General features: G+C 38.8%; 1 protein-coding gene across 5 annotated transcripts in view; it reads left to right on the top strand.

Annotated features, from left to right (window-relative positions):
- LOC126283941 (putative fatty acyl-CoA reductase CG5065) overlaps positions 1 to 13,331 on the top strand; it is a 464,455-nt gene extending 451,124 nt beyond the window's left edge. For all 5 annotated transcript variants that reach the window (XM_049982334.1, XM_049982332.1, XM_049982336.1 and 2 more), the window contains 4 exons: positions 1,213 to 1,405; positions 1,665 to 1,904; positions 4,371 to 4,628; positions 10,114 to 13,331. In XM_049982334.1, the coding sequence (XP_049838291.1) occupies positions 1,213 to 1,405; positions 1,665 to 1,904; positions 4,371 to 4,628; positions 10,114 to 10,261 (839 nt within the window). In that variant the 3' untranslated portion in view covers positions 10,262 to 13,331. The remainder of the gene's footprint in view (positions 1 to 1,212; positions 1,406 to 1,664; positions 1,905 to 4,370; positions 4,629 to 10,113) is intronic.
- Positions 13,332 to 14,257: the final 926 nt, after the last annotated feature.

Below are 14,257 nucleotides of genomic sequence, written 5' to 3'. Positions count from 1 at the left end.
TATTTTCTCCTTTCATCAATTAAATTCAATATTTCTTCTGTTACCCAAGGATTTCTAGCAGCCCTCGTCTTTGTACCTACTTTATCCTCTGCTGCCTTCACTACTACATCCCTCAGAGCTACCCATTCTTCTTCTACTGTATTTCTTTCCCCTATTCCTGTCAATTGTTCCCTTATGCTCTCTCTGAAACTCTGTACAACCTCTGGTTCTTTCAGTTTATCCAGGTCCCATCTCCTTAATTTCTCACATTTTTGCAGTTTCTTCAGTTTTAATCTACAGGTCATAACCAATAGATTGTGGTCAGAGTCCACATCTGCCCCTGGAAATGTCTTACAACTTAAAACCTGGTTCCTAAATCTCTGTCTTACCATTATATAATCTATCTGATACCTTTTAGTATCTCCAGGGTTCTTCCACGTATACAACCTTCTTTCATGATTCTTAAACCAAGTGTTAGCTATGATTAAGTTGTGCTCTGTGCAAAATTCTACTAGGCGGCTTCCTCTTTCATTTCTTAGCCCCAATCCATATTCACCTACTATGTTTCCTTCTCTCCCTTTTCCTACACTCGAATTCCAGTCACCCATTACTATTAAATTTTCGTCTCCCTTCACTACCTGAATAATTTCTTTTATTTCATCGTACATTTCTTCAATTTCTTCATCATCTGCAGAGCTAGTTGGCATATAAACTTGTACTACTGTAGTAGGTGTGGGCTTCGTATCTATCTTGGCCACAATAATGCGTTCACTATGCTGTTTGTAGTAGCTTACCCGCATTCCTGTTTTCCTATTCATTATTAAACCTACTCCTGCATTACCCCTATTTGATTTTGTGTTTATAACCCTGTAGTCACCTGACCAGAAGTCTTGTTCCTCCTGCCACCGAACTTCACTAATTCCCACTATATCTAACTTTAACCTATCCATTTCCCTTTTTAAATTTTCTAACCTACCTGCCCGATTCAAGAATTAGTGAATGACCATTTGTTTATACTGATCTACAAGTGCATTTTTATCATTAGAGATGGTACACTTGTCCAAGTCACATGTTCAAAATATCCTCCAAAGAGTAAGAAACATCAATCAGAATTTACTGTAGTTTTCAGTAAATTACAGTTTTTGTTTCATATTAATTATAGCAGTGGCAAACATATTCAGTAGTACTCAGTTCATGAGTAATAGGAGACAAATTTTTTCATCTTTTTCATAGTGCTGTCAGCTCTGCGTGAGCCGTTAGCAGGATGGGTGGACAACTTGAATGGACCTACAGGATTAATAGCTGCTGCTGGTAAAGGTTTCTTCCGCACAATGATGTGTTCCAATGACAAAGTTGCTGACTTGGTACCTGTGGATGTTGTTATTAATTTGATGATATGTGCAGCATGGAGGACAGCATCAGTAAGGTAAAAGTAGTTCTCCTTTGCTTTATTAAAGTCTATTCATTTCACAACTTCCAAATTTTCAAAAATTATGATTATATTCTGTTATATTATAGACCTTTCTCAAAAAGAAATGTGACACACAAATGTTTTAAACTGGAGATCACTGAGCCAGATGTATGTAAACCTCATCTTAGAACATGATTTTTGTAGGCGTACATGTGGAAGTAGCTGTAACATTTGAAGAGTTGAAATGTAACGATGTTCAACTATAATTTTTCAGGCCTGATGGCATTGCTGTATACAACTGCTGCACTGGGCAGAAACGGCCAATTACATGGAAACGCTTTGTTGACTTGTGCTTCCTGTACATGCGTTCACATCCTGTGAATGATGTCTTGTGGTATCCAGATGGCACCTGCCATACGCATCGTGTTGTTAATGCCATTTTTCGTTGGACACTTCATGTGTTACCTGCATATGCCATGGATTTTGCTAGACGGATATCTGGAAAGAAACCATTGTAAGTTTTCTTGTTATTAAATTTAAAATTTTGTTGATTTTATTTAGAAAAGAATACTCTAATGAAAGTATTTTAAGTTAATACAAAGTACAAAGTTTTGCTTCAATAGGTTACTACTTGTACAGTCATTTTAAGTATCGGGCTGAATTTTAGTACAGTAACTCAAAAGCTGACTGCTACATACAGATACATGCATGTTGTTGTTGTTGTCTTCAGTCCTGAGACTGGTTTGATGCAGCTCTCCATGCTACTCTATCCTGTGCAAGTTTCTTCATCTTCTAATACCTAATGCAACCTACATCATTCTGAATCTGCTTAGTGTATTCATCTCTTCATCTCCCTCTACGATTTTTACCTCCCATGCTGCCCTCCAATACTAAATTGGTGATCCCTTGATGTCTCAGAATGTGCCCTACCAACCGATCCCTTCTTGTAGTAAAGTTGTGCCACAAACTCCTCTTCTCTCCAATTCTATTTAATACCTCCTCATTAGTTATGTGATCTGCCCATCTAATCTTCAGCATTCTTCTGTAACGCTACCTTTCAAAAGCTTCTATTCTTATCTTGTCCAAACTAGTTATCGTCCATGTTTCACTTCTATACATGGCTACACTCCATACAAATACCTTCAGAAACGACTTCCTGGCACTTAAATCAATACTCGATGTTAACAAATTTCTCTTCTTCAGAAACTCTTTACTTGCCATTGCCAGTCTACATTTTATACGCTCTCTACTTCGACCATCATCAGTTATTTTGCTCCCCAAATGGCAAAACTCCTTTACTACTTTAAGTGTCTCATTTCCTAATCTAATTCCCTCAGCATCACCCGATGGGATACATGCATATTCAGGTAAAAATGTACAGCTTTTACAAACTGCATACAAGGAGAAAAGCAGAACACAATTTTAAAATTGTAGATGTAGATATAAGTGTTTGACTTCTGCAGCATGTGCTTTCATGGTGTGAAACACTACCAACTGACATTAAAGTTGGTCTGATTGAATAATTAACTTATTAGCTGTACTCGTCATATGTTTCCTTTAAAAAGAAAAAGCTGTCTCCCAAATTTTATATTTTACATCTTAGCAAGTGTTTTAACAACTATAAAGGAAGATAGTATCTGTTCCAGAAAGAGCAGTTACCATTAATGACTGTGCAGCTTTTGTTAGAATGAAATGATAAATGGACACCCTAGCTGCAAACAGGTGTTGATATACTTCAGATTCTACCTTCCTATATAGTTAAAATATGGCTTCCCAGCCATTGACCTTCTTGTGCGAATGCACATGCTATGCTCAAACTCATATGGTACTTGGTAGATTAATCCGCCACAAGTAATGAGTATGAGGGCAAACATATATTAGGCGCACTATGAATGTAGTGGTGTGGACATATTGGGAATGTGAGTCTCACGGAGAGCATGCAAGGGATAAGGCCCTGCAGGCACACTGTCCTCTGTGCCCGCGGTGGCTCAGATGGATAGAGCGTGTGCCATGTAAGCAGGGGATCCCAGGTTCGAATCTTGGTCAGGACACACATTTTCAACATGTCCCCAATGAAGTATATCAACGTCTGTTTGCAGCTAGGGTGTCCATTTAATTATCATTTCATTGTTTTATCAACAGCCATGTACTTTGTGAATATATGTGTGTACTGTAAAAGAAAAAATGAATCCGTATAGCCTGATAAAGGAATTTACATCAAAATGGAGGTATGTCCAAATTCTGGAAGACCTATTTACTCCATTACTCCACCTCTTGCTCCATTCCTTACATTATCCATCCACCTGTTGGTTCCCTCTTTACTCTCTTCCCTCTTTTCCCTCTCTTCATGTCAGGTCAGTCCTCATTCTAAACACTCCACCTCCCGTCGGCTGCTGCGGCGTTGGTTCCCCCATCGGTTACTTGTGTACTCTTCCCTCCCCTCCCCCTGTTTTGTCAGTCCCTCCTGTCTCCCTTCCGTTGGTACCTCATCTACTTTCCCCTGTCCCCTCTGCCCCTCCCCTTATCCACCCTCTGTTTTGATACCTTTTCTAACCATCCAATACATCTCCCCTTCCCCCTCCCCAGTCAAATTGATCATATGCATAACTGAACTGACTGACCACATGCTGTGTTAGCTCATTTAGATTATTTTTGTTCTGGCTCAACATTGCCATATTTGGGAATAGGTTAATAAACTTGTATCCACTATAAAAATAAAACCATTCCTACTTTTATTTTAATTCTTTGTGCATCTGCTGTAGTTAGTCATACATTAATAGAAAATGTTGTTTGATGATGAACACTGTCACAGGATTGTGACTGGATGCCTTTCCTCATGAGTATTTGCTATAATCATGTAATTAGTGGTAAGCTATATACATCAGACTATGTTGTCGAATGTTGCGTAGTAAAATATCTATTGGTCTGTACTTTGTGATCAGCAGTGCATGGTACAAATTTCAGATCTTCCTCTTTTCAGAATGGTACGAACCCAAGAAAAGCTAGACAAGGCAGCATGTTGCTTAGAATACTTCTCAACCCAGCAGTGGCAGTTCAAGGACGATAATGTTCGTCAGCTTTTCAGTGTTTTAAGTGCTGAGGACCGAAAGATATTTCCATTTGATGTGCAGCAGATTGACTGGTCATCATATGTTGAAAGTTATGTGCTTGGCATACGCCACTTCATCTTCAAGGAACGCCCCGATGACCTGCCTTCAGCACGAAGGAAACTCCAAAGGTGAATGCTAATTTGTGCACTTGCTAATTTTAGAAACTTGTATTACAGTGATATTTTAACACCCATCCTCCCCTCATGATTCATCATTATTATTATTATTATTATTATTATTATTATTATTATTATACTACCTTTTTTTTATTTTTCTATTCAATAGTTGCTCATTTTGTGTGTTCTGTATTCATCATATGTTGTAATTCGTAATGTGTATGAAAGTATATCCTCAATCGAATGTAACAATATTATGAGAAGGTAAGTTCCTACTCTGCATACAGCGGACATGCTGAGTCACAGATAGGCACAACAAAAAGACACTCACAATTGAAGCTTTTTGGCCATGGGCCTTCGTTAACAAGACCACACTTTGATTACAGCATATCCTCACATTCTCATATGGCACACTGAACGCCAGCCTTAAAGAGATACCTTGTGAAGTTAATGTTCTATTTGCATGTTTTATACAGGAGAGATTATATGCTCTAAACAGAACTATAATTGCTTTCTTGTAATATGGATCCACAGCTTCTACAAATTTTTTAAATGATGCTGTCTTGCCTTCAGATGTTAGCGTTTTATTTTAATATTGCAATTTTGGCATTATGCCATTTTGAATATCTACAAATCATAATGCAACATTATGTGAACAATGTAAAGTGGTATTAACAGTACATGCAGCCAGTTCCGTCATTTACAAGAAAGAAAGTTGAAATGATAGTGCCTTTGCTTTCAAAATATTAATTTCTTGCTTAGTATTTTAGAAGAAGTAGAAACTGAAAACAGGCTTTGGCAATGTGCAGGGTATGGATAGGAAGTTGGCACTATCTGGTGGAGCATGCACGAACTAGACAACAACAGGATAATGCTGTCAGGCACTGCATGGAGAGGCTTTGGGGGAGGGAGGGGAGGGGAGATGGAGAGCAGAAAAGGAGAGGAGCAGTGAAGGGAAGAAGACTCGTGGATGCATTGACAGAGAGCAGTGAACAAGGAGGGTGAGGGGATGTGAAGTGGGAGGAGGTGATAATACTGAGAGGACAGAAGCTGTTGGGTGGAGGGAGTGTGTGGGCACAATAGGTTGCCTTAGGTTGAGACCAGGATAATTTTGGGACCAGTGAATGTGTTACAGGGATAACTCCCATCTGCACAGGTCAGAAAAGCTGGTGGTGGAGGGGAGGATCCATATGACCAGGATTGTGAAGCAATCATTGAAATCAAGCATGTCATGATCAGCTACATGTTGCGCCACAGGGTGGTCTACTCTGCTCTTGGCCACAGCTTGGTGGTGTGGTGGTCTTTGATCCCGAGAACATCTGGTTGGTCGTAATGTAAATATAACAAGCTGTGCAATGACTGCAGAAGAGCTGGCATATGATGTGGCTGCTCCCATTAGTGGCCTAGCCTCTAATGGTTAAACCTGTGATGGGACTGTGACTTGGTGTATTGGGCAGGTCTAGTGTATGGGTTGTCCACAGGAATATGATTCCTGTGGCAAGGGGCTGGGATTTGGAGTGAATAGGAGGATGGACTAACGTGTTATGGAGCATTTCCTATTCCAGTCTTCTCACAAGCTTATCCTGTCACATCAGAGGCAGGAATGCCATATACCAGCTATGCTGAAATCATTGCACAGCTCTTTACATCGGTATGAATACTGACCAACTGTCCACGAGGATGAATGGCCACTGCCAAACTGCGGCTGAGAGCAAAGCAGACTGCCCTAGAGCACAACATGCAGGTGAACATGCTGCTTGACAATGTGGGCCATCTGGAGCCTCCCCTCCATCGTTTATGAACTGTACAGATGGGAGTTAGCCTTAAAACACATTCTGTGCTCTCAAAATTATCCTGGCATTAACCTCCACCCAGCAGTTTCTGCTCCATCTATCCAATCACTTCCCCTCGATTCTTGTCTCCTCACCCTCATTGTGCCCCCCTCTCTGCCAGCGCACTCGTCAGCCCTTCACACTCATCAACCATTTCCTGTTCTCTGCTCCTCCCCCCCCCCCTTTTTCCTTCACAGCTTTCCAGAAGCTGAAGCTGTGTCCGGCAGCCTTGTTCTGCCATCATCTAGTCCTCTAGTCATCGAGTCTGCCAGAGAGCACTCCTGTCTCCGCCTCTCCGCCACCCGTACCCTGCTATCCTTCCCCCTTCAGTGCCCCATTCCACAATGCAGCATTTATTCAACACAATAGCTGCATTCTGGGTGGAGAAGATGGAGATAGGGATCATGTGTGTGAGGTATGCTTGCTTATGAATACTTGTGTGTGTGTGTGTGTGTGTGTGTGTGTGTGTGTGTGTGTGTGTGTGTGTGTGTGTGTGTGTGTGTGTTTTTTTTTTTTTTTTTAAAGAAGGTTTTGACCAAAAGCTCTGTGTGTAAAAGTCTTTCCATTTTGTGTACCTGCCTGCAACTCTGTGTCTCATCACTACAGTAAAGTATTGCAAATAATGTGTGAATTATATTTTCACACATATAATGAAGAGAGCTTTAATGATCTTGGGCAGCAACGAAAGAATCCAATCTCTTAAATATCTGAAAACTCTGATTTTGGTTCTACATTAAGTACTGACAAGATACATATGGAGTGAAAACAGATGAATGAATTAAAATTGTATACTGTGTATATCACTTTGTTTTATATGACTTTCTATGTTATTCACTGTATTTACTCGAATCTAAGCCGCACTCGAATCTAAGCCACACTGGAAAAATGAGACTCGAAATCAAAGAAAAAGTATTTTCCTGAATCTAAGCCACACCTGAAATTTGAGACTCGAAATTCAAGGGGAGAGAGAAGTTTTAGGCCGCACCCCCAAATCGAAACAAAGTTGGTCCATTGTAATATGAGAGACAATTTAGGTCGAATGAATGACAGCTACAGTAGTTTGGTTCGAGTCATAAACTCAGCAGTTAAGCTTTACCAGGTAGCCATTGCTATGCGTCAGGCCCTCCGTCCGTATTTATACGGGTACCCTTCCTTTTCCACGTGCTTCGTCGGGTTTGAATCGATTGCTTATTTTTCTTTGATCTGATAAGTGCCGTTCTCTTTGTGATAGGTGTTTACGTCACTCAGCTGAAAATGCATTACTGTACTGTGCATTGTTTGTCGCATTCTGATAATGAGTGTTTACAGCCTGTCGCCACTCGCGGCACAGCTTGCTTTTGTGCGCACTTCCGCCGCTTACAATAAAAAAAAGACAGGAATTGTCTCATTAGCGAAACCATGGCAAGAGACTGCTATTTGTTGTTACTTACACTGCTGCTTTCTTAGATAATGATCAACAAAAACCAAATAATAGACTGTGTGTGATAGATGATGTTCTGAACGAGAGTTTAGCGAAAATTTTTCTCCGTTCGAAAATCTTTGCAGATGCCTCTTTAGTACATTACATTCTGCACAGAAATTAGAGTCATCTTAGATTTAAAAATCTAGTCAATTGCCGTGATTCATCTCTGACTGTATCACTATTAGGCATAAGAATAATACGAATACAAACATGACATGATATGTATATTCTTCCGTGTTTGCTGTTGTCTCACTCTACTTTCGTAGTTTGTTAGGCAGACAGGATTTAAATGAGATAGCAGCAAACACGAAAGAATACATGGCAAAAAGTTTATATTCATATTATTCTCATGGTGAAGAGAATACTGCATGTGATTAACAATTCATAAAAGTTCCTATTAGCAACCATCTCTTCTCACAGGTAGGAAAAAATTCAGAACGTAGAGTTGGCCATATTGACAAACATCCCAGTCTTGCCAGTCAGATTTTCGTAGTAAATTGAAATGCTACTACATTCGAAGATGAACAATACGGAATTTTTATTTACTTCGTTGGATAATGTATGACAATGCAGTGGTAGAAACTTGGGGCGGAGAAAAAAACTCGGCTTCGCCCCCCCCCCCCTTTTTTTTTTTTTTTTTTTTTTTTTTTTTTTTTTTTTTTTTTTTTTTTTTTTTTTTGACGACTCACAGGTTTTGGCACCAGTATTTATCTTTGTGCCTGCAAAGCAGGCTTGTGTAGCGCTACATACAGGGTGGTCAGAAAATATGTGAAATAATTGTAGGGATGTTACAGGGCAGGTTGTACTGAGACATAAATGTTAAGAAAGAAATTCGATACGTTGCACCGTTTCAGAGTTATTTAGCATTAAAGTTAGTCAGTCAGATCGTCGCGCGCGTAAATTCAAGTTTCAACTAACGAGACAAAGCACTCGTTGGGCAACACCGCCCCTGGCAGGCTGCTTGAATGCGAGCGTGCGACACCACGAGTGGCTAAATTCTATTTCACACATTCTGACCACCCTGTATATTTGACGGCAGAAGTTAGTTGTGACGGCACCTACCAATATTTTTCGGAACTTCCACCTACTTTGCACTTGATTCTAAGCCACAGGCGGTTTTTTGGATTACAAAAATGGAAAAAAAGTGCGGCTTAGATTCGAGTAAATACAGTCAGTTGTGTTACTTCTCTAGAGATGATGATAATTGGATTGTAAAATCTTAGTTGTGTGTCCCAGTCTTCAGTTTCTTGAGTTCCTCTGAAGTTCGACACAGCATTTTACAGTTCCTGTCTATTCCTTTCTTTACTAACCACTGAAGTGTCTGATGTCCTCATTACTTTCAATGGGGGTAATAGTGATGCAGTCTCCTACTAGGTGCTTCTCCTAAACACTCCTTTGAACCAGTTGACCAACTATCATTGATGCAGAAGCCTCAAATAGACTGAAGTATTTGTGTTTTTAAATGCTGTTATGTTGGCCACTTTTGCTTCACATGTTGTATATTCTGGAAACACTTGTCTTGTACATCAGTTAATTTTAGAGAGAGGGGTTAAAGCATTGAGTAGGAAGGCTGCAAAACAAAACTGCCCCACTTTCAGCATTATTTGATGTTTATTGCTGTTATGGTGAAGGATCCAGTCTTTAGACAGTAACAACATGGTCTGTTTTTTCTCAGTGTCTTGTTCAGTCTTTCAGCATATGAAGGTAGGAATGCTGATTAACTGTGTTACCCAGGGGTAACAAATTCATGATGGGCTGACGCTTTCAGGAACATGAAACATTTATTTCATATTGGTTCTTACTTGTATTTCTCTCTTCAGTCATATTGGTTATCTTGTCTCCAACTGGTTTGTTTATTTCTTGGTGTAGGAATTTCAGTAATATGTCATGTCTCATTGCTCATAGTGATTTTGTGATCAAAACTTTGTTAGCACATTCTGTTGTGTCCAAAAATGCAAAATCCCAAATCCCTGAACATGTGAATCAGTGTTTATGGGAGGGGGGGGGGGGGGGGGGGGGGGAGAGAAACTTCAACCTGATTGGCAATTCCCCATAAATGAGGTAGGTCAACAGATCAAAAATAGTGTGTAATGGAGGCACCTTAAGTAATGCACTTCAACAGACAGGAACTGAATTCTAGTTAGTTTCGCCCTTCCCTCCGTTAGACTTATGTCAAGTAGTTAACCACCTCTCATGTTTACAGGATGTTCTGGATTCATCGAGCAACACAACTTTTGGCAGTATTGGTGATATGGAGGATGTTGATGATGCGATCCCAGACAGCTCGTCGTGCATGGTTCTTCATTCTCGACTTCATTCTGCGCCTGTCTCGCATGGTACCATATGTATGAGGTTTGGACAGAACTTGCCTGTGAATTTGTTAATCAATGGAAAGAGAAAGCTCATTTCATTTCCATTTTGGGCTTCTGGAGTGAGGAAACTGCCAGTTATGGATAGGCAGCACCACTGTCATTGTGAAACTGTGTTCTTTCTGGCTACTGCTACTTTGGCCCGTGGTTGTTACTGTTAAAGATTTTTTTGTGCATTATGAAAATGATGTGATGATGGACTACTACCATAGACAAGTGAAGTTATCTCAAAGATTAGAAACTCATTTTGCACAGCTCGGTTTACCTCTAATTGTAGTATTGTCTCTGAAAACTCATTGGTCCTTGTTTTAGTTGCTTGTCACTTTTGTTATTACATTACACAATTTTGTGCTGTTTTGTGTGAGTGGAAAAGCAGTGCTTTGCAGTTGTCTACTTCACGTTTCTGAGCCGTGCAAGATGTTTGGAGACTTGCTGTGCTGTTCTGTGAAAGAGTTGATTTTGGACATACTGAATACAGAATAACCAGCTTAGTGTATCTTAAACTAGTATGTTGAGGGCAGTTTGAATAAGATATTTATATCAACAATGTCTTTCCTGTATAGTTTCTGAAGTTTTTTATATAATGGAAACTAGTCTTTGTTTACAGCTTATTAATAAGCAGAAAAATGTTTAAAGGCAGTTCCCAATAAAGTGAAGAATTTGTGTCCATTTTTTTGCCCACTGTTTGTAAATAAAGATGGAGTGCAAGAAGATGATATGCAGGTTATTACTCTACTCTGTGATAAAAACTGCACTGTATTTTTGTATTGTAATTTAATTGTGGGAATAAGTTATGGCTGAGTCACTTGTTTATAGTAAGCAAATTATGTGTCATTTTAAGATGGATTTTAAACATGTCTTTTCTGTTGCAAATTTAACAGTGCATTTATGCTGAATTTACTAGAAGTATGTTTATTTCCCCCCCGGTTTTTTTAGTTCTCTCTTTATATGCCATTTGGCTCTGGTAGATTTTTTTCTGTCTGCGAACACAACTCCTATCCCCCCCCCCCCCCCGTCCCTCTCTCTCTCTCTCTCTCTCTCTCTCTCTCTCTCTCTCTCACACACACACACACACACACACACACACACACACACACACACACACACACAGTGTGTATAATCAAAAGTTCCCAGAACCTGCCGCTGCAATAAGCATTGTATGCTAGGTGAAGCAGTAGGTCTACACATGCATGCTTTTTTTTTAAATCATCGCTGGAGTCATAGTGAGTACACTTAAATTTGCACACAGTTTCTCTAATCTGCCTTATTAATATTGAGCCATTGTTTCCTAATTTGTGCAATATCCCAGATGGTGAGTGAAACTCAATAAATATGTGTACCCATAAACTTTAAAATCTTTTGTAATGCTCTTGAATATTACTTACACCCAAACAGTGTATTGTGTGGGATAGTAATGGAATCACAAGGAAGCCTGTAAAGTTCTAAAAAAGCTGTGCTACACTAACTTTTGGATTTCAAAGCTACTTCATACTTGCTGCTGAACAAAGTGTAAATTTCATAAAAGGATAGTGTTTATGGATCAAATTGGTGGTGTTCTTTGTTAAAAGTATGTTGCAGTCATATGTTGTAATATGTAAAACTCTTGGTAAACAGAAATGCAAATATAGAGTTGTTGCTTAAAAATTAAAATGTGAAAGTTACAATATGGTGACATGATACATCTGTTTTGTCCATACCATTGAATATTGCTCATGTTTATTATGTTCCAGCATATATTATGCAGCCTCAGTAACAGTGGCTCAAATAAACTTTAATTTGATAATTAGTAATATATTGTAGCATTCTTATTTTACAGTGAATGGTATGTAGCTGAAGATGGGCACTTGAATGTGTGATTGCTATATCTGCTTCATGAAGAATAAAAGAGACACTCATTGCAATGCTTATTTCATTTTTCATTAAGAAGGAACAAGTGCAGTAAATTTTTAATACTCTTTTTTTTTTTACTTGCACCGTTATTTCTGTTGTCAGGGTAGTTTATTTTTGGAGAACAGCCCTCATTAGTGCGCAGTTCCAAAAATAACAGGTTGGTGCATTTAATAAGTCACATAAAACATTCTGCTGCACTAATTGTGAATGAACAGAGAACACTGAAGTAAGAATATCTTGAGGTAAATAGCTAATATATGAAATTTTTTCCTTCGGCAACCAAATATTTACTTTGTTAGGAAACAATTAAAACAAAAACTTTTCTTAAAATTGTGTGAGAGTTGGCTTGTTTCTGAACTATTCTACTATTTGGTCAGAAACCTGAATAAATCAGTGTTATTGCACAATTTGTATTTATTCATTTAAAATCAACTTATAATTGCCAATTTTATACATGATAGTTAATAAGTTGTATATTTTATTATTGGGTCATTTCTGTGGTTTTCATATCTCAAGGAAATGCATTCATAAATTTATATTTTCCTTCATTTTATTGACATATACTTCCAGCATGTAGGTGAATCCCACACTTTTTCTAGTGCAGCTGTAAATGATGTAAGGTCAGTGTATCTCATGCTGTAACATTTCAAAAGCATTTAACTTATTTAATGTGAATTATTGCATGAAATTTTTGAATCTGCAGATTTTAATTTTACTCTGATAATTTTTCCACCCTGAAATGACAGTCCTCAGGTCAGAGAGTAAAACTGTCACAGAGCAAAGAACTCAAAGCAGCCCTTTCTTAGAAGGCCTGTTTTTCTTTTACAGTGACAAAATCCTTTATATGTGTATAGCCAAATCTCTTGCAATTAGATTTACTTTTTATTAACTGAACATTATGACACAGGATTGTAGAACATTATGAAATGTCATTGCTGCTGTAATTGTAATTTTACTAGTATGGTGACAAATCTGAATACTGAGGATATATGAGCAAATTCAAATCTCCTCAGCAAGAAAGATTTTTTAAGTAGTGTGCTGGTCAGGCTATTATGCATTAGGCCTACAGTCTGTGATCTGCTAATGAGTGATCAAGAGCTATCACCCACAGACTCATGTCATGTAAACCTGGGAACAATAAATTTGTGTCTAATTTGCAGAACATGAAATTGTTTGTTTTATCCAAACCCATAATTGTTTCTTCATTATAGATATTGTATAACAGCATCCGGTAGTAGTAATACTAGTGGTGACAGAATTCATGTATGTATCAGTACTGATAACAGAATCTGTTTGTGGCCTCATTAACTAGGACTTCACAAATTCTGTTTCTTATCCTGTTTTCATTTACATTGTCTCCAACATACACCACAAAAGATGAAACTGTGGAAATTATTGCAGCAATTAAAATATAGCTGCAAATATATATCTCCCTCTCCACCCACCTCACACCTCCCGCTCCTTCCATTGCCATTGCCATTACTGTTTCATGCAGAAGTGTTTTGTTATAAAATATCACGTGCTCATTGATAAAGTGTTCTCAAGAGATCAGACAAGTGGCAGTGTCGTATTAAAACAATCCTTCAACAAGTTTCCTACTAGTCATTCTTCAGGGGAAGTGTTTGTGTTCTCATGGGGGTTTGATTTGTTCTTTTTTAAACTGCTGGAACACAGTTTCCTCAGCAGGGTATATCCTTACCTGAATTGGAGGGTCTGGGTGTTGCCTATGCTGCCTTCACAGCTCTAACTGAAGCATTCTTGATGAATTCACACTAACATACTGTCCCATGCAGAACTTAATTGAAAACTGTATCCTGTTGATATCATTACGCACTCGTACTTCCACTGCTTCTTCGAAGAGGCTCCCCGAGTCCACTGACATGGCACGAAAACTATGACTATTCAAAATGCAACATATCTCCTTAGTTTATGCTGTGCAGTGCCCTGAAGACTAGACTCTTATCAGAGGTGAATACTTGTTAAGTGCTCCACACAGCACTGTGACATATGGCACCACATCTGGCCAGTGGATTACATGCCGCACTGGCATTCAGTTCTGTAAATTCCAGACATTCATATCCCCAGCTA

The sequence above is a fragment of the Schistocerca gregaria genome, chromosome 8 (genome assembly GCF_023897955.1).
Source record: "Schistocerca gregaria isolate iqSchGreg1 chromosome 8, iqSchGreg1.2, whole genome shotgun sequence".
Lineage (NCBI taxonomy): Eukaryota > Metazoa > Arthropoda > Insecta > Orthoptera > Acrididae > Schistocerca > Schistocerca gregaria.
Note: the sequence above shows the minus strand (reverse complement) of the source record. Positions and strands in the feature narration are given on the sequence as shown.